General features: G+C 42.5%; 1 protein-coding gene across 7 annotated transcripts in view; it reads left to right on the plus strand.

The window, feature by feature from the left end:
- The window catches only part of mprip (myosin phosphatase Rho interacting protein), a 53,237-nt gene that overhangs the window by 18,397 nt on the left and 13,751 nt on the right, over window positions 1–21,089 (plus strand). For 6 of the 7 annotated variants that reach the window (XM_062560273.1, XM_037462790.2, XM_062560275.1 and 3 more), the window contains 8 exons: window positions 100–165; window positions 15,298–15,449; window positions 15,535–15,619; window positions 15,721–15,889; window positions 16,600–17,035; window positions 18,361–18,487; window positions 18,882–18,980; window positions 20,960–21,016. In XM_062560273.1, coding sequence (XP_062416257.1) covers window positions 100–165; window positions 15,298–15,449; window positions 15,535–15,619; window positions 15,721–15,889; window positions 16,600–17,035; window positions 18,361–18,487; window positions 18,882–18,980; window positions 20,960–21,016 — 1,191 coding nt within the window. The remainder of the gene's footprint in view (window positions 1–99; window positions 166–15,297; window positions 15,450–15,534; window positions 15,620–15,720; window positions 15,890–16,599; window positions 17,036–18,360; window positions 18,488–18,881; window positions 18,981–20,959; window positions 21,017–21,089) is intronic. The other variant, XM_062560274.1, reaches the window with a different exon arrangement.

Here is a 21,089-nt window from a genome sequence, read left to right on the forward strand (position 1 = left end):
AATGCTTAATTCTTTTCTAGTCTGTTGAAAATGAGAAATGTGTGTTTTTGTGAATTTTAAAACTAATCATCCTTCCTCCTCCTTCTTTTTACCTGACAGAAATGGCAGAGGAGGTTCTTTGTGCTGTATGAACATGGATGTCTACGCTTTGCCCTCGACGAATCGGTAAGCAATGCATCCTATCTACTCACCAGACTTCTTTCTCTAATCTCTAGTGCTGTTAGCATAGCTAATCTTCAGTTGTTGATTTAAACCAGGTATCGGCAGATTGCATCACATTTATTTTACAATTACTAATACATAGTGGTTACGTTATTTAACATTTTTAAAGTTACACATCACGACTGATCATCAGAAGTGGGGAATTTAAAATCACTTAAAGCAGTGGTTTCTCAACTTGTCTGGCTCCGGGACCCACCCATCACCCCTTAATGACAAGCTGCGACCCAAATCGTCCGGTCAACGGGGGGGGGGGCTTCGCGTTCTAATTGCTGCGCTGACTGAAAACATGGACGGACGAGCCGAAAAAAAACCCGACACTCCGCTGTCCCTTCAAAATAAAAGCACATGGTGAAATTTTTTTTTTTTATTACATTTTTTTTTATTTTTTATTTTTCCATGCAAAGACCCACTACAAACGGGTCCGCGAGAAACACTGACTTAAAGCCAGTAAACCACGGAAAGAACAAACAGTAATAAAACATTTGTTTTTTTCTGTCAAGATGGGGTGCTGAGTGTACATTAATGAGAAATTAAATAAAACATTTCGATTTTAGCAAATGGCTGCAATGAAACAGAGTGAAAAATGTAAAGGGGTCTGAATACTTTCTGTACCCACTGTATATAATGATATCTTGAAATCATGTGTGTTCCTTTTCATTATGGACACAACAATTATTCAAATAGTCTGTAGTTCCAGAGAAAAAACCCTTTAAGTATATGGATGCATTTTTTGGAGCAGAGGCCTAAAAATGGTGCTAGGATGTGAATGGGTCATCAATGTGCATCCATGGCAGACCTCTGCCCACTATGTGGAAACTGGCAACTTAATTGAAGAACAAAGGCGTTCCGGCTAAAAGGGGGTGGCGCTGACCGGCTAACTGTACGGTTGACGGGTTGCTGACGGCGCGGCTGTCACCGGGCAGGCCGCACACACTCTGGCGGGAATCGCCTTGTGTGGAAAAAAAAACATTTTATTCCACACTTTGTCAGGGGGGCGGGGGATAATTTCAGCGGGAAGGCGCTGTTAAAACGGTAGAGGAAACACTTGACTTACGATAATTCCAACCATTTAGCAGAGGTGGGACAAAGTCATTGTTATGCAAGTCACAAGTAAGTCTCAAGTCGTTGCCCTCGAGTCCCGAGTCAAGTCGAGTCAAAGATGAGGCAAGTCCCAAGTCGAGTCAAAAGTCAAAGCCAACAAGTCTCAAGTCGAGTCCAAAGTCTTACCATTTTAGTTTCGAGTCATTTCAAGTCCTCTTATTACAGAGATAAAATGTATACAAATCATGTATGTCTGTAAGATTTGTATCTGTTTAAACCTATTTATACAATGACAATAACCAAATACAGTAAGAAACAGAAAATGCAATTGTCACAAAAAAATTCAATCTACGATGCTTTTGTTCATCTGGTATTCTTCATGCCTGTAACAGAAGAATATGAAACAGATGTCAGAAAATCCCCTATAACTAGGGATGAGCGAGTACAGCATTATCTGTATCTGTATCAGTATCTGTTGAACCATATGAATTATCTGTATCCGTATCTGTACTCGGATTGGGCGGGGCCTAACCCGGAAGTAGGAAGGATTTACCCCGTAAGTTGTCGGGTTGTCTTGAAATGGGCGGGGCTTTAACCGTTATGCTCTTTTTTAAGCATGCAATTGACCCTTCGCAGGGAGCTTGATTAACAGGTGATATGACCAATATAAAACATGAACTTTGAAAACAGTGTACTGTACTGACGCATTTCTGCGGTTAAAACAGCATTCCTTCTTAATTATTGTGGTGTGTGAGTGTGTGTGTGAAGAGAGCCACCAGACGGTAAAAAAAAACTCCGGCAGAGAAAGAGAGAGAGGAAAAGAGAGAGTAGGTCAGTGCGTGAAGTAAAAAAACAAAAAACTGGTTCGAGCCAAATGAAAAAAAAAAGGCAGAGACGCAACGCAAGTCGCATTCTTACGAACCACGTCTTAATAAACCCCACGTTTACCTAAACTCTACTAGTTAACAACAACCGAAGTAAAAAAATAATAATCTGAAGCCGAAGAAATCCTTTAAATTTATCGCGAAAGACCCGCGAACCTGACGACAGAGAGGGAGAGAGAGCTGTTCACTTCTCAGTGTTCTGTGTGTGAGTGAGCCGAGCGGGACACGACAACACAAGCAGTATGTGTGTAGGGGAGGGGCGCTGTGACTACCAGCCAATCACAGAACGCAGACACAGACAGCTACCCAATGAGGACTTGTATTCAATCCGAGGACAGATATTGACTCGTATTACTCGTATAATACTCGTACTCGGCAAAAGTGCTTTATCCGTACCGGATACTCGTTTCAGCCGAGTATCCGGCTCTACTTTAGAGCTGCAACTAACGATTATTTTAATAATCGATTCATCTGTCGATTATTTGTTCGATTAATCGATGAATCGGATAAAAAACGAAAACAAATTTAAAAACATTAATTTCCAACCCTTTATTGAAAAATAGAACTGACAGTGCAAAACATTTAGAAAGTGCACAAACAGATGCTCCTTGAACATCCCTAAGTAAGCAAATAAAATGGACTAACACAAAAAACACACATCGCATGATGTATACTTTACAGCTGCCAAATTAAATAGATTAGGCACAAAAAATATTTAGATTAGATTTTTCCAACATGTTTCGGTTTAAGGTGCTGAATCATCGCCGTGGTGCTCCCGTGCCAGGCCATGTCGCTTTTGCATATCTTACAATCAGACTCCCGAATTTCAAAGCCCCTCCCGAAAATCTCCCGGACCGACCTTTCTCCCGAATTTCTCCCGATTTCCACCCGGACAACAATATTGCTGCACCATCCGTCACTGGGCGCGCCGTTTCCGACCGAACAATAATAAAGGTTACACCTTCAAGTCAAGCGCGGCGATTAGAACGGAAAAAGATGAGACTGGCGCTGCAAAGAAAAGCGCTAGCACCCGCCCCGTGAAATATCCCCATACCTGGGAGGATTTAGGTCGCATTGGTTTCTCTTCCTCCGCATGTTTCAGAACAGTATTACGGGTCTCTCCGGGGGTCTTTCCTCTACCTCAGCGCTGCTCTTTTTTATTTATTTTTCTTAGCAATGCTCTGCTGGGCGGAGCTTTTCTTCTTTTCTGTTCTGCTGCGCGAGCGCTCAACTTTCTTTTTCTCAGCTCTGCGCGGCGCGCTCAACTTTTTTTTAATACTCAAACATAATAGTCGCGCGACACAACGAATTGATAATGAAATTCGTTGCCAACGCTTTTAATAATCGATTTTAATTGATTTCATCGATTCGTTGTTGCAGCCCTACTCTACTTATAACCACATGTTTTATTTGAAACTACTCTTTACTCATATCAATGTTGTGTTAATATTCATTGTCTATTGTACACTAAGGTATACGATAATACATTTCCGTTTATGCAAAATTAAGAATATTTTCACTGCTTCAAAAGCCCTTCTCTCAAGAAACCGAAGTCATATGCTTTAAAGCAGTGGTTCTCAACTTGTCTGGCTCCGGGACCCACCTTTACCCCTTAATGACAAGCCACGACCCAATTCGATCTGTCGACCGGGGGGGGGTTGCACTGACGGCAAACATGGACGAACGAGCCGGAAAAAAAGACGAAGCTCCGCTGCATTACAAAAAGTCCCTTCAAAATAAAATCACGGGATAATTTTTTTTTTTTTTCATGCAAAGTCCCGCGACCCACTACAAACGGGTCCGCGACCCACTAGTGGGTCGCGACCCACCAGTTGAGAAACACTGCTTTAAAGCAAAGTGGGGACGGGGAACCATGGGTGATGGTGCGCTGCCTCACAGACCTAGACTACGTAGGGAAGGGAAGGGTAATGGTGGATCGACTGTGACTGTGTTATAGTACTTTAAAACGGACATTGACATAATGTTGGCGAGGATTTCCATCGTAGTCTGAATCCGGGTTCAAAAATCCCGATTTTTGTAAGCATGAACGAGCTGTCTCGTTGATACGGTAAAATGCTAGTGAGTTTCGGTACATTTGATAAGGTGCTCAGCATTCATTCAAAACTTACCTTTCTTTGTGCAACTTCAGGTGTCGAACAAAGTTGGACGTTGTGGCAGCTCCGTCTGTAATCTTCTACCCGCATGTTTTGCAAATAGCAACTCGTTTTTTGTCGACTACCTCGTAATTTTTATAGCCAAACGAAACTATCTTCGGTATCATTTTTCCAACCCTTTATTGATAAATAGAACTAACAGTGCAAAACATATTTAGAAAGTGCACAAACAGATTGCTCCTTGAACATCCCTAAGTAATCAAATAAAATGGACTAACACAAAAAACATACACACATCGCATGTATACTTTACAGCTGCCAAATGAAATATATTGGGCACAAAAAATATTTTGATTCGATTTTTCCAACATGTTTCCGTTTAAGGTGCTGAATCATCGCCGTGGTGCTCCCGTGCCAGGCAATGCCGCTTTTGCATATCTTACAATCAACCCTCCCGAATTCCAAAGGCCCTCCTGAAAATCTCCCCGACCGACCTTTCTCCCGAATTTCTCCCGTTTTCCACCCGGACAACAATATTGCTACACCATCCACCACCTTGGAGGATTTAGGTCGCATTGGTTTCTCTTCCTCCGCCATGTTTCAGAACAGTATTACGGGTCTCTCCGATGGTCTTTCCTCTACCTCAGCGCTGCTCTTTTTAATTTATTTTTCTTAGCAATGCTCTGCTGGGCGGAGCTTTTTATCTTCTCTGTTCTGCTGCGCGAGCGCTGAACTTTTTTTTTTCTCAGCTCAGCGCGCGCAACTTTCTTTTAATACTCAAACATAATAGTCGCGCGACACAACGAATCGAAGTCTGGCCTTGGTTTGCTGCATTTTGGTCAGAGTCAGTTGTTTCTCTGCCAGACCGGCCCTTTCAGTCTCTTTGCAGAAGTGCCTTGTAATCATCATCTTTGTTTGATGAAGGGCGCTTCAAGCCTTTCCTCTGAGATCCTGTGGCAACTTCCACTGGCTCAACCAATGAGGATCCAGCTTCTTCCTCAGGAACAGAGCTGAGATTCAATATAACGCTCTCTGGATCAGCCTCAGGAGGAACTGGCAGATTCTCCTCCTCCTCAATCCAAGGCTCGCCATCCCCTACAACACCTTGAATACCATGGAGAGCTTGCGACTTCTCACCTCCAATGATGTCGAGGACCACATCTGTGTAATCTCGCCTCTTGAATGGCTTGTTGCCTGTTTGTGGGTTTTTGGCTTCAGCATGGTCCTTTGTTGCCCTGGCCTTAAGATTCTTCCACCAATTTCCTTCCAATTTGATTTGGTCTGTGGTCCTCCTCGGGCCAGTCCCTATGGCATTCACATTTTGTGATTAAAACCCAAACATAATTTTTCTTTTTGTTGGTATCCTTAGCAGAATTTAAACTTCCAACTATTGTTCCATAATGACACCGAACACCCTCTAGTAGTGCATTGGTTTCAGCAGCAGTGAAGTTACAGCTTCCTGAGTCCATGGTTCCGTTGCTTTACACAAGCCAAAACTAATCAGTTGTAATAGGTGTGTTTGAAAAGACTAACTACACAGCCATATAAATCAGGACTCAGAGAGAGACAGTGAAATTGCAGGTGTTGTCCACCGCCACCACCACTTTGGCAGGAGAGGATACCGTCAAAGGGTGTATGTTTAACGTATCAAGCCACTGGAGCAATACACCACTGAGGAGTATGTCCGGTTTCGCTTTGGGAAGGCTGATATAGAGTACCTTGTGAACCTTCTCAGGCCAAAATTATCAACACAGAACGCAAAGGAGTCACGCTCTGTCTGTGGAAGACCAGATCCTCATTGCTCTCCGATTTTATGCATGTGGGACTTTCTATCAAGTTGTTGGTGACACAGCTGTGTGTGATGTGGTGAGAGATGTGTCAATCGCACTGGCCAGCCTGGTCAATGAATTTGTTTCTTTTCCAAAGGACAACCAGATTGCCCAGGCCAAGCGCAGCTTTTTTCTTTTGGGGAATATGCCCAATACTATTGGAGCAATCGACTGCACACATGTGCATATACAAGCACCTTGTGAGAATGAATGGGAGTTTATGAACAGAAAGGGGAGGCACAGCATCAATGTCCAACTTGTGTGTGATGCTGATCTCATCATCACCAACTGCGTTGTCAAGTGGTCTGGTTCTGTCCATGATGCACACATTCTGAGGGTGAGCGCTCTATATAGAGACCGCCAAACCAACCGACCGGATGGCATATTAGGAGACATCCACCATTACCCTTCCCTTCCCTACGTAGTCTAGGTCTGTGAGGCAGCGCACCATCACCCATGGTTCCCCGTCCCCACTTTGATTTAAAGCATATGACTTCGGTTTCTTGAGGGAAGGGCTTTTGAAGCAGTGAAAATATTCTTAATTTTGCATAAACGGAAATGTATTATCGTATACCTTAGTGTACAATAGACAATGGAGTTCTTAAGAGGCGCTTTGCATGCCTTAACTACCTGAGAGCGGAACCACAGAAAGCATGCAACATAACCCTTGCCTGTATTGTCCTGCACAACATCGCTACTAAGCGCAATGTCCCTCTCTGTGCTCACAATGATGCACCTGAGCCCCTTGGAGACTCTAACCAACCTCTGAATTCTGCCAGAACGAGCAAACAGGACGTGCAACAAGGGACGCAATAGTACACTATTTCTGATTTGGATTTGTTTTGGATTTCAAAAATCAGTGATTGCCATTCTTTGCATTTTTTGGTTATTCTGTAATCATTGCATGCATCACTAATAAATATTCTAAACAAACATATTTTCGATTGTGATGAATATATTTATCATATAATATATAATATACTGTATATCAATTAGTGACAGAATAAAATGTATTGTTTTTGGTAAATTTTGACAGCTGTTTGGGGGATTATTTTATGAGGCCAAACTCTTTCTACTTTGCTGTAGGCCTATACTAAAAGGCTGAATATGTTAAAGCCTACCTAATCACTGTAGCCAGAAGAACAAATAAAATTAAAACCTTATGAATAAATAGGATATCTTGTAAGATACTGCATGATCCAAATATAGTATTATTTGATACATTTTTAAAGTTTTCATTACATTTTGGGCATGAAATCCACGCTGAATCCACCCTTCTGATGGGATCAGTTTAATCCAGATATTTTGGATCAAAGTGATCCAAATCTTACCAAAAAGTTTTGAAAAACCCAAACCAAAGGTTTGATCCAGATCAAAACCAAGATTGGATTACGTGATCTAATCCGATTATGTAATCTGTTTTTTCTTTTGAAAAACCCATTCTCAAGATTTGATCCAATCCGTTATCCAAAAGCCTAATGGATTACTTTTGAAAAAACGGGGCCCAGGAACCGATGACTTTGTCTGCTATTTTTTTATCCTGCAGACTGTTTCTGAAGCAATGGCATTTTATTGCCAAGATATTTTCACTGTTTGTGGAGGAAAATATGTGCTCCCATCTAAAGCAACATTCCTCCTCCAATGTAAAAGATGTACAATACATTCAATTTCTCTAACAGAAATGATACAAATAATTGCAAGTAGCAGAACAAGTGTACGGCAGGACCACTGCAGGGACAACCACCATCAGGTCGAACCACCATCCACAGAGGCTTCTGTGGGAAGGGAGAGCAGAAAGATGTTGGTTTATGATGACAGTAATATGAATCATATTTAAAGTAATGATGATGGCAGCAGCAGGTTTTAGCAGAGCCCTGCCAGGAGTCAGAACCGGGGTCTGCACGAAACTATGATCCACGGAGACCTGCTAGGCGAAAAAGCACAAAACTCCCAGAAAGAAGCTTAATTAGTGATGTACATTAATAAAACATGGATGATTGTGGAAGGAGAGAGAGAGTGTGAGCGTGAGAGAGGGGCTCGGTGTGTCCTAAGAAGTCCCCGGGCAGTCTAAGCCTAGAGCAGCTTAACTAAGGGCTGGCTCAGGTTAGCCTGGACCAGCCTAACTATAAGCAATATCAAAGAGGAACGTTTTAAGCTTTATCTTAAATGAACTGACCGAGTCTGCCCCCCGGACTGAAAGTGGAAGCTGGATCCACAAAAGAGGAGCTTGATAACTGAAGGCTCTCGCCCCCATCCTACTTTTTAAAACTCTAGGAACCACAAGTAGCCCAGCATCTACGGAGCGCAGATGCCTTGTAGGGCAATACGGTGTAACAAGCTCTTTAAGATAAGACGGTGCCTCACCAGCAAGTGCCTTGTAGATGAGGATAAGTACCTTAAATTCTATTCTTGATTTAACAGGAAGCCAGCGCAGAGAAGTTAATACAGGAGTTATATGATCCCATTTCTTACTTCTTGTTAATACATGTGCTGCAGCATTCTGAATCAGCTGGAGAGGTTTAAGCGATTTACAAGAGCAGCCTGATAACAAAGAATTACAGAAATCCAGTCTAGAAGTAACAAATGCATGAACTAGTTTTTCTGCATCACTTTGAGACAGGAAGTTCCTGATTTTCGATATATTACGTAGATGAAAAAAGGCAGTCCTTGAAGTCTTCTTTATATGAGAGTTGAAGGACATATCCTGGTCGAAGAGAACTCCAAGATTTCTGACGGTGCTGTTGGATACCAGAGCAATTCCATCCATAGAGACTGTATCACGTGACAGCTGACTTCGAAGGCGCTCTGGGCCTATCATGATAACTTCAGTTTTTTCCGAGTTTAACATCAGGAAGTTGCAGGTCATCCAAGTTTTGATGTCTCCAAGACAATCCTGAAGTCTAACAAGTTGGTTGGTGTCTTCTGGCTTGATCGATAGATACAGTTGAGTATCGTCTGCATAACAATGGAAGTTTATGCGGTGTTTTCTGATAACGTCGCCCAAAGGAAGCATGTAAAGGATAAATAGAATCGGTCCAAGCACAGAACCTTGTGGAACATTGGTGGTCCTCGATGATTCACCGTTCACAAACACAAACTGGGATCGATCCGATAAATAAGATTTAAACCAGCTGAGTGCAGTAGAAGTGTTCCAGTCTCTGCAGCAGGATACGGTGATCGATGGTGTAGAAGTCAGTTGATCAAGGTTGATGGAAGAGAAACCATTCAAGTAGGTATCAGGGCCCACGGCTGCGTCCCAGGTTCCTACATCCGAGAACGGGTCGGCTCCGGTTGGGGGTAGTAGACCATCAACTTTCTCTTTGATAGTCAGAATCTTATTATTGAAGAAGTTCATAAAGTCGTTACTACTGAGGTCCACAGGAATACACGGCTCGACAGCGCTATGACTCTCTGTCAGTCTGGCTACAGTGCTGAAGAGAAACCTGGAGTTGTTTTTATTTTTCTCAATTAATGATGAGTAATAAGATGCACTTGCATTACGGAGAGCCTTCTTATATGTTTTAACGCTGCCTTGCTAAGTAAGCCTAGATCCTTCTGATTTGGTGAAATTCTTCTGAAAGTCAGACTTTCAAATGAGTTATAATCCAGTTTAGGTTTAAGGTTTATTAAAAGGCAGGAGTCATAAATAGCTGCCACTCCACCCCCTCGGCCTGTGCCTCGGGGGATATGAGTATTAACTAGGGCTGTCCAAAATAGCGCGTTAAAGACGTTAATTAGTTGTTTGTTGTTAATTACGTCAATTTTTTTAACACATTTCACACATGCGCAGTGTGACAAATTATTCAGGTCAGGAAAGTACCTCTTCTTGTAGGGAATCCAGTTCATCCTAACGACACATTACTTCCACCTGTAGGCATATGTCAGACCGTCAGGTTCAGCAAGTCGTTTGCGCCAGTCCACGCTGAATGTTGTGGACCGCGGGGGGGGGTGCGGGTGCTAGCGGTCAACTGGGGGGTGCTAGCGGTTTTCTTTGCAGCGCCAGTCTCATCGTTTTCCGTTCTTATCGCTGCGCTCGACTTCAAGGTGTAACTTTTATTATTGTTTGGTCTGAAACGGCGCGCCCAGTGACGGATGGTGGAGCAATATTGTTGGGGGTGGAAACTGGGAGAAATTTGGGAGAAAGGTCGGTCCGGGAGATTTTCGGGAGGGGCTTTGAAATCCGGGAGTCTCCCGGAAATATCGGGAGGGTTGACATGTCTGGTCATCGCAGCCCTGGACCATCAGCAGCACAAACACGTTTTGCGTGACCCTTCTAGAACCATGCAGGGAAATCAGTCTGTAACTTATCAAAAAACATTGATTTGATTATTTTCTGGAATGAATTAAACCAAGTCAAATATCAATAAACTGTATTTATGTAAAAAATAATAATGATGATACTAATAATGATAATTATGTATCTGTGTCCTGTTATTTCTCTTTAGTATGCATTTCAGAAAGAAAAATGGTTAGGATTAAGGTGTAATCGCAAATAGTGATTAATCATGATTAATCCACTGAAAATTCTGATTAATTTGATTACAATTTTTAATCATTTGACAGCCCGAGTATTAACGTGACTTGGAGGAGTCGCTTCGTTTAAGCTAAAGTACTCCCCATTCGATAGCCATGTTCCAGTAAGACAGAAAATATCAACATGGTTGTCAGATATTAGTTCATTTACTAAAACAGCTTTAGAGCACAGAGATCTAATATTCAAAAGTCCCCCTTTAATTCTCCTAGTTTGTTGCACAGTTGTATTGTTACATTTAACTTTGATTAAGTTATTAAATATAACTCCTGGGTTGTTTACCTTTAACTTAAATAACGGTGTCCGTGGGGCATAAACAGTTTCTATAGAGTTAATTACACTATGGCTGAGTGACTGCTCGGAAGGAAGCGCAGAGAAGTGTGTAAGACTTCGACTCTGCTTCCTGGTCTGAACTCTGGGTCATGGATTAAGTCCATTAAGAAACTGGGTCAGGTTCTTAGAAATGAGTTGAGCTCCATCCAAAGTTGGATGGATGCCATCCCTCCTAATCAGACCAGGCACTCCCCAAAACGTCTTCCAGTGATCAACAAAGCCCACATTATTTACTGGGCACCACCTCGACAACCAGCGGCGGAATGACGACATGCGGCTATACATGTCGTCACTGATCAAGTTTGGGAGGGGGCCAGAGAAAACAACAGCAGTGGTTCCAAAACCTTTTCTGTCAGGGCCCTCTTTAAGGAAAAAAGAAAATCTAACAAAAAAAGGATTGTTCCTTCTTTTCTTTTCTTTTATTAATTATATCATAATATATAAACTAGAAAAAAGTGTTTTTATTCATAAAATGAGTAAATTTCACATTTCCAATTAATAGTTGTATTACATTTCGCAAACATATTTTCAAGTAAATGTATTATATTAAAATTGAAGCTGAGAACAGTGCAAAAAACTACATTTCCACATTTAACAGGATGTTTTTCAAACCATTTTTTACTGTTTTTCTGATGCTGCGCGCTTCGCTGTATCTGTCTTTTTGTTGGATCAAATGAGACTATTGAATAACCTTGCTGGAAAAAAGGAAAGGCCTCTGTTGATATTGTTGTCTTTGGTAAATAAAACTGTTTACATCCAGGGTCCTGGCTTAAGTACAGTTTCAGTTAGGGCTGCAAATAATGATTATCTGCATATTCTATTCCCAACTGAGCAATTTTGGATGTTAATTATTAACCATATACATTACATTACATGTCATTTAGCTGACGCTTTTATCCAAAGCGACTTACAATAAGTGCATTTCCACATAGAGATACAAACTCAGAAGAACAAGTAGCATTCTGGATAAGCTGCAGTGGTCGAATGGCGGTAGCAGGAACCCCTGCCAGGAGAGAGTTACAGTAGTCAAGGCGGGAGATAAGAGCCTGAATCAGTACCTGCACCGCCTTCTGAGTGAGAAGGGGTCGTATTCTCCTGATGTTGTAGAGCGTGTATCTACAGGATTGTGTTGTCACTGTGATGTTGGCAGTCAGGGAGAGTTGGGAGTCAAGTGTCACGCCGAGGTTCCTAGCAGTCAGAGTGGACGTTAACACAGAGTCGCCGAAGTTAACAATCAGGTCCTGAGTGGGAGAGTTTTTTCCGTGAAGAAAAGTAGTTCAGTCTTGTCGGGGTTGATCGTCAGGTGATGAGCGGACATCCACTGGGAGATGTCAGTCAGACATGCAGAGATCCGTGCCGCCACCTGGGTGTCCGAGTCGGGGAAGGAGAGAATTAGTTGGGTGTCGTCGGCATAGCTGTGGTAGGAAAAACCATGCGAGCGAATGATGGAGCCAAGAGAGTTGGTGTAGATTGAGAAGAGGAGGGGACCCATGACGGAGCCCTGAGGAACTCCAGTAGTAAGAGGACAAGATTACCCGATAGGTGCGGCCGTCAAGGTAGGATGAGAGAAGAGAGAGCGCGGAACCTGTGACACCAAGTTCCTGAAGGGCGGAGATAAGGATCTGGTGGTTTACTGTGTCGAATGCTGCAGAAAGGTCCTGAAGGATGAGGACGGAGGACAGAGTGGCGGCTCTAGCAGCGTAGAGTTGCTCCGAGACAGCGAGGAGAGCAGTTTCTGTGGATTGGCCCGCCTTGAAGCCTGACTGATGGGGATCAAGGAGGTTGTTACAGTGGAGATAGGAGGTGGTTAAAGATGGCTCGTTCAATAGTTTTGGACAGAAAGGGAAGACGAGATACCTGATATGTCTGTAGTTGTTTTCTTCAGAAGGGTTGAGGGTGGGTTTCTTCTTCAGAGAGTTGGGGAAACAGCCAGATAACAGCATTGTCAATGGAACAGGTGAGGAACGGAAGAAGATCAGGGGCGATAGACTGTAGAATGTGGGATAGAATGGGGTCGAGGGGGCAGGTGGTGGGACGGGCAGAGGTTACCAAGGTAAGAACTTTGTTAGGAGACAGGGGTGTGAAACAGGGAAGCGAGGGCGATAGAGGTGAAGTGTGTGGGATACAGTTGGAAGGAGGTGGGTTGGAGAAGGAGGAGTGTATGTCAGCTATTTTCTGGTAAAGTAGGTGACAAAGTCTCCTGGAAGAAGGGGGGAGGGGGGAGGATGACTGGGGGGGATCGAGGAGGTTAGTAAAGATAGAAAATAGTTTTTCGGGGTTGGAAAATGAGGACTCAATTCTGGATTGGTAGAAAGCGCTTTTTGCGGCAGAGATGGAGGCAGAAAAAGAGGAGAGAAGCAACTGAAACGCGTGCAGGTCGTCAGGTTGTTTGTATTTACGGCATTTCCTTTCGCAGAGTGGCTCTCACAGCACGCACCGGTTCAGACAACCACGGAGCCGGAGGGGATCTGCCAGCCCGTCGAGTCTTAAGCAGACACATCGAGTCAAGAGAGGAGGACAGAGTATTTAGGAGAGTCTCTGCGGCAACGATCGAGGATGCAAGAGTGCAAAAGAGTCGGTTGAGGGGAGAGCCGATAGAACAGAGGAGGCCAGGGAGGGGGGAGAGAGTGAGCGAATGTTGCGGCGGACAGGTATAGAGTCGGTTGATGGGGTGGAGTTGTTAGTTGGGGAGAGCGGAAGAGAGTATGAGACAAAGTAGTGATCAGAGACATAGTGTGGAGGTACAGTGAGGTTAGTTGTAGCGCAGTTCCTAGTGAAGATGTAGTCAAGGTGATTGCCAGCTTTGTGAGTAGGAGGGGAGGGATTGAGTGATAGTGCAAAGGAAGAAAGTAGGAGTATGAGGTCAGATGACTTCTCTGTCGGGATGTTGAAGTTTCCTAGGAGGATGAGTTGAGGGCCATTTTCAGGGAAGTTGGACAGGACGATGTCCAGTTCTTCCAGGGAATGACCCAATGAGCCTGGCGGACGGTAGAAGACAACAATGTTTAATTTTACCGGGCGAGTAACTGTCACAGCATGGAATTCAAAAGACGGGGGAGGAGGAAGATATAGGGTACGGGGAAAAGATCCATTTTGGTGAAATGAGTAAACCTGTGCCACCAGGTGGGTCTGGGTGTGTGGCTGAAGGAGAAGGCAGAGGAGAGAGCAACTGGGGATTTAACTGTCAACTTAAGTGACCGATTTATGCTATCATTTAAAATATAGCAATAGGGGGGTGTAGGGGAGGGCTTGTTTAAGGTCTCTCTTTGGGGAATTTTATCTCTATAGATGTTCAGTTTGCCTTTGCTTACAAGTCTAAGTGAAATATTTAACCTAGACCTAATCATTCTGAAACAAGATGTTCTTTCTTTATAGTAGAAGAGACTCTTCCACAGCGTCTTAGCTCTCAAGTGGGATGCAATGTCGTTGCCATCTTTGGCAAACCTATGGGGTTTACAGGCATATCTTAAAAAGGCTGGGTTCTGTTCAGTGGCCTTAAAAGGAGCTGAAATGTGACTCTTCACCTGTTTACATTTGCAGCAGCAAAGCCTGATAACAGAGCCGCAGGGTTCAGAGCAGACACACTATGAAAGATTCTTCCTCGAGACTAGTGTCATATTATTAAACAGGATATTTATTAAACATACTTGCCAGTAGGAACACTCAAAACATGTACATGACGGGCTGCTCGGATGTCTGCGTCTCAGCCCCTGTATTATCTAGCAGTGTTTCCCCTACCATTGAACAAGGGGGGGCGCCCTCTCCCATAGCGCCCCCTTAAGAAAGTGTGTAATAAAAAATAGCAGTTGCCCTGGCACGCAAAAATGTCCGTGCATGCGCACACGTGGAGAACACAAACCAAGCCACAAAGTCAAAGGATTTGTCTTTTGACTTCCGAGACGGGGAGGTATTTTGGCACACATTTTGGGAGGGTACAGAAAAATGTCTTCAGCATTGAAGGTCCCAATGAGCACATTATCTGTAAATGGAAAAAAGTATAGAACCACCACAACTCTTCTTAGAGTTAGCAGTCTCAGCGATTGGGGAAGAAGTGTCCTACAACCCGATGGTCCTTTGACGAGAGCGTTGCCCTGAAAAGAGAGAGGGGAACCTTTTTTATGAAGGACAGAGATGCTAGAAGGCCGAAGGAAAGTAACGCCTCATTAAAAGGTACATAACAGCCAGCCAAAAAGGCACCTGGAGAACTGACCATGAGAAACTAATCTCTGGTCCACTGCCTTTAAAATTGAATCTTTGGAGTCTTGTATAAACAAAATGTATATTTTCATTCAATTCAAAGATTAGATAGTACTGGCTTATATGTAATTTTGTGTCTCCTCTAGCCAAGCACGCTGCCACAGGGCACAGTGAACATGAACCTCTGCACTGACGTCATAGACTCCGAGCCCAAGACAGGTCAGAAGAACTCCCTTTGCATCATCACCCCGGACCAGGAGTACTTTATCAGAGGAGAGAATAAAGAGATCATCAATGGGTTAGTTTTCTTGATGTGTCTTTTGATGGGTTGGAGAAAATATGATGTGCATACACATTTAAAAACATGTTTCCACTGTTTCCAGATGGAGTGAACAGCTGGTAGTATACCCCCAAACTAACAAACAGAACCAGAAGAAGAAACGCAAGGTGGAACCAACAACCTCCCAGGTAATTCTTCTTACGACACAACCGGTACCGGTCATAGCTTGATTTTCTATTCCACTTGACTTGTGCCATTGTTTTTTACTATTTCATGTGTCCATATCTAGGAGCCAGGTCCAGCCAAGGTAGCAGTGACTGGCTCTGGTATCCCAGAGGCAGAGAAGGTTCCAAACTCAAGCTCCCTTATATGGCAGGAGGAGCTGAACCAGAGAGAGGCTGAAGGGGCACCAATCTGGGCCTCTGACCTGCCTCCAGGATCACCGCTGCCCCCTGCTGGTAAGGAAGAAGGCCATCTTTATATATTATATATTTATATAGGACCTCTGTGTTATGTTACTTCATCCTCAGGTGTGAGCCTAAAGGTGCATTCACACTAAACGTAACACAAAATATTCACGCAACAGCATTACACACTAATTTACTAATTACTTACTAATTTGGCAACTGTTCTATCAGAAAAAATAAGGATAAATTAAGAGTAAAGTTAGCTGGGTACCCCGAGCTGTTTGATACATCCTCTTCCCGTTATTGCGACCAGTCCAGGAAAGACCTTGCAATTTTAAAACCGCATACTCAACATTCTATCACTGCACGGCATAGTACATTATAGTGTAGGATAATTGTATTTTTAAGGACACTACTACTAAATAATTAAGTAATATGGCAGGAGCTTTGCTCAATATTTAACGTGTTGGCTCTTAAAAGAGCCGTTTGGATGTTCTTAAGCACACAGTGTCTTGCCATGGGACAGTTCCCTCTGGGGATATTTATGAAGTAAAGGCGGCCAAATGAGCAAACAGGTTATCAAAATGGCTACTAGCTTTTGCCGTCCAGGTTAGGAAACCGCTATGTAGGTTAATGAAGACTTAAATTAAATCATCATTAAATTAAAAAATGTAACAAATGTTATCAATATAAGTATTAAAAAAACAGTAAAGGAAAAATTATTCTTAATTATCAGTCATGATTTTGTTTCTTTTCTGTAGTTGACTCTGCCTCCCAGGGCTCTGACTCTGGCTCACTGAATGGCGACGAGGTGGATCAGGGTGGCCTCGCACTGCATGGCTCTGCTCCTCAGCCGCCCAGAGACCTGGTCTCCCCAACAGGCTCATGCTCAAGTGTGGGTGGGGTCCCACACTGCCTCTCCCCAGCCCCCAGCGACCCCTTCCCTTCTGGTAGCTCCCTGCTCTCTAATGGCTCACACATTAGCGGCTCAGTCAGCTCTCTGGACTCTGATGCCAGCGAAAGCACCGTGACTAGCACCGAAAGCCACCCGGCCAATCAGAGGGGCAGCCACTCTTATAGCCACCATGACAATCCACGCTCCCGAAGACTGGAGGCAGAGGCTAGAAAGGCTGAGAAGAGGAGCCGGTTTAGGAGCCCAGACAGGCCTGAGATGAAGGTCCTCCCACGCCCCGAGAGGTCTGTGTCAACCTATTTTCTCTGCTGATTCTGTTCCATAAGGGTTCATACATAACAGTGTTCATCCATAACTATGTTCATCCGTAAATTGGTAACTTTTGGAGAAAGATGTGTTACAATGGGATTATATCATATTTTATGATTATTTTACATAGGTATTTTCAGACCATTGCTCTCCCCCCTTACTACTTTGGACTGTGTCTCCAGCCTGTTTCACATTAGCAGAGTGCCCACAGTGAGCTGACTGGTTGGACACCATTACCTACTCTCCCGTACCTTTTTTTCTTTAAAGATTCAGCTGAGCTCCCTTATTCAGACTGACATAATAACAGGCATCAACGAAGGGTACATGGTTTCCCCAGACTCGTGAAAATGTTTCACTCTTCCTGCTGTAACTCCTGTATGCACAAAGAAAGCAATGACCTCTGCCCCTCTTGCCAGTCATCTAACTTTCGGCCCTCTAACTTTCTTTGAAGTCACATTCAACGTTTCTGCAACCAGCCTCAGGGATGCTTCAATACCGGCGTTAGTGCTAATGTTGAGGGAACTTGAGCCACTAGTGTCCACCCTGGTCCAAAGGCGCCCTCACCCATGTCGGAGACAATGTAGGAGGACCCACTATACTGTCCCAGTGTTTGAAGTGCCAATGATCTTCTGACATTTAGCCAGGACGTTTTTTCCAAACCACTATCTTTTAGGGACACATACATTGGTGGTCCTCTGCAGGGTAAATGTTGAGATGAAAGTAGCCTAGCAGCTCGCTTAGCCTAGCGTTGCGTAAAGTATCCCTCCTCCTCCCTTCTGTTTGACACGTGGAGGATTTCCGGATTTCCGTGCATTTCAGGGGTCAACTTTGTTTACTTACGCCTAAACCATGTTGCGTTAACTGTGTTAAAATAGATTATTGTATTAATCCCAGTCACATTAATCACATAGATTAGAGTATTCGTTTTGACAGCCCTAGTTTATTCACGTTTGCTCATCGACAAAGGACATATAGGAAAGAATTGCACCTTATATGGACAACTTCACATCCTCTGTCTTGTGGTCTTTGTAAGAAAAACTATTTTTTAAACTGAATTAATCTTGATTAATGAATTTCAAAATTTTAGATTAATTAGTTACTTTTTATGTCTCTTAAAAGTGCCACTATGTGTGTGTGTTTGTCAAAGGCTTCCAATGTTGAAAAAAAATCAGATATTATAGGTATTATAGTATAGTATAGATAGTTTTGATATCTATCTTTGAAAAAACTGATAATATAAGAAATACTTAATCGGTTGTAATTTGTTTAATCCACCAGTGTTTTATGTGTTTATCTGCAGTCGTTTCGGTGTTATTGAGAAGTTGGAGGCCTTGGAGCTCGAGAATCCAGAGAAAATGGAAGTGGAAGATTTAATCAGGAGGGGAGCCAGACAGGGCCGTAGTGAGCACAGAGGCTTCCACAGAGAGGTAACGCATTTGTTTGTTTGTGTGTGCGTGGCTAAATTACAATACATTTAGCAGTTGATATAAATACTAGTGAAAAAGTTTGTTTTTTCTCAGCTGAGCTTGACCCACACAGCAGAACAGATGTGGGCTCGCCTCTCTTCTATCCCCTGCATTTTTTTCTCTCTTCATTCTTTTTTTTCGTTCTCCTTTGATTGTTGTCATGATATTTCATACATTGCAGCTCACCTAAACAGACTAAATCTAATTACGTTGTTATTTCTGTATTTTGCATGCTTAGTATCAAATAGTAAAAAAGGGCTGTAATGTTATTTATACATTGTATTTTGTAGATATTTTCGTTAATTAGCCATGCTCAGTTCTAAAATGTAGACAAACTTCCCATTGTGATGTTGAGGTGCAGAGGCAGGACGTGGGTGCGGACTTTCCCTCATCTCTGCCACCTCTAAGAAGATCCAAGTCCCTCGACAGAAGGACCACTGAATCGGTCATGACGGTAAGTGTGCTCTAGTTTTTCCAAAACAGGAACTTTTTCCACAAACCTAAAACTTAGATGTAGATGTAGTTAAAAGCTGTCTTCTGAAAGTCTGTGGTATGTAACAGTAGTCTCTCTAGCAATGATTGAGAAACCAGATAAAAGGAGAGAAGAAAATTTCTGTGAAGATTTCTCCTGAAAAAAAAAAGAATTAGTCTGCACATCCAGATGTTGTTTTGAGACGTCAATGCATCAGGGACGTAGTATATGCACTGTTATATCTTAAATTGTAAAGAAAACCCAGATGGAGCTCTTACCGAAGATATTTGGTGTTGTGTGTGTGGTGAGGCTCTCATTCCTGTGACGTAAGAATCACATTAAGCAGATTTGGATTGCTACATCATGATTGTCATTCATACTTGAATTTATTTCTTAATTGAAGATCCTGAAGCAGTTTCTTTCAAACAATAACTGACTGCATAACTTGTACTGCACATCATGACCCACAATTTGCCCAGAAACCCTGCAAATGAGTTGCGAACAAACTAGTAATTCTGCAGAGGAAATTTGAAAAATTATGATAACATATGGGTTAAAATGTGTTCTGATTGTTTCAACATTAACCAACACTTCTGTCTGAAGGCTAATGTGTTTCTGTGTGTCTCTGATTTGGCAGAATAAAGCCCCTCCTGTTTGTCTAGGCTGATCATCATTGCCAGGTCTTAAGCTGTGTGGAGAGAGATTGCTGATTGTTGTTATTGGCGCTGTAGCTGACAATCTACATTCAGTTATGTAACAGATGAGATAATAGAACTTCTATTTCAACCGGCACAGCTTTGGTAGTCTTTACAGTAGTGGGTTAAAGCACAGACCGATTGCATTCAATTTAAACCATCCCACGTGGTACTACTCAACCAATTGAGTCTGTGATTCCAGGCAGGATGATATCTACCAAATCTCAATTCGCACCCTTACACACTCACAGACTTTGAGTCGCTTCTGCTGACTCTATGAGGGTTTAGTTCGGTCCATTGTCAGATCATTAAGTGTTTGAGGCTCTCAGACAGACATTTTAAGCCCATAATGAACCTTTTCATTGGATGTCAGCATTGGATGCTATTCAAACTGTCATAATAAAATGTACACATTTAAAACTTCAAGAATTGAATATGGAGAAAAAAGCACTTTAAATCAGACCATTTTTATTCATCTACATAAAATATAAAATGTCAACACTGTATAAAAATACCTCATTTTATGAGGAAAGAGAGAGAAATAACTAACAAATGGCACTCTCCAAAAAGAGAAAAGTGGACTGCAAATATAGAGCATTTAATCAGACTCATTTCTGATTATACTTCCCACTGAGAGCACTACTTAACACACGTTTACATTGATAATTAATTCTGGCTGAGACTGTCTTTATTGATTTATTTGAACATGCACAATTTTCACAATTTATTTATTTTCTCTTATTTTGAAATCCAGCCCTACTAAACATTGTTTAGATTTGCCGTATATGTATGTATACATGTTCAATTCTTTATTACCTGACATCGTACTGAATTCATTTGATTTGTCAGTTGTGTATTGATTAACCCTAACCCTATTTAATCACTCTAAATTGTTACATTATGATCTTCTGGACCTTTGCTTCTAGAAATGTTCTCTAGTTTGACCTCTTTACGTTTTAGTTGAATACCCGTGTTGTAGGCAGACCTCCATGCTGCATCTCCTCTGCAGGTTATCCTCATTCAGGTTCCTCTGTGCAGGTTTGGCCTGCTGTGTGTATTCATTGCATCCAATGTCATTTGGTTCATTTTTTCATTCCTGTCAGCTGGAGAAGCGACAGTTTATATGTCTGTGTGACTGTGTATATCACAACTTGCCCTTTATGCAAGACTTTCAAAAATAAGTCAATATTTTGCATGTTGAACAGTTTAAAATAACACAGAAAAAATAATTGTGTAGTGCCAAACATGTTTTTTTGTTTTTTTTAGCCGGATTTACTGAACTTCAAGAAAGGTTGGGTGGTGAGGCTGGATGTGCAAGGCCAGGTAAGTAATTAAGCTTTAGTCTGCCTTTGTCTGAAAAAGTACTCATTATTAAATTATCTATGTGGCCAAATAA

Source organism: Pungitius pungitius, chromosome 21, assembly GCF_949316345.1.
Source record: "Pungitius pungitius chromosome 21, fPunPun2.1, whole genome shotgun sequence".
Lineage (NCBI taxonomy): Eukaryota > Metazoa > Chordata > Actinopteri > Perciformes > Gasterosteidae > Pungitius > Pungitius pungitius.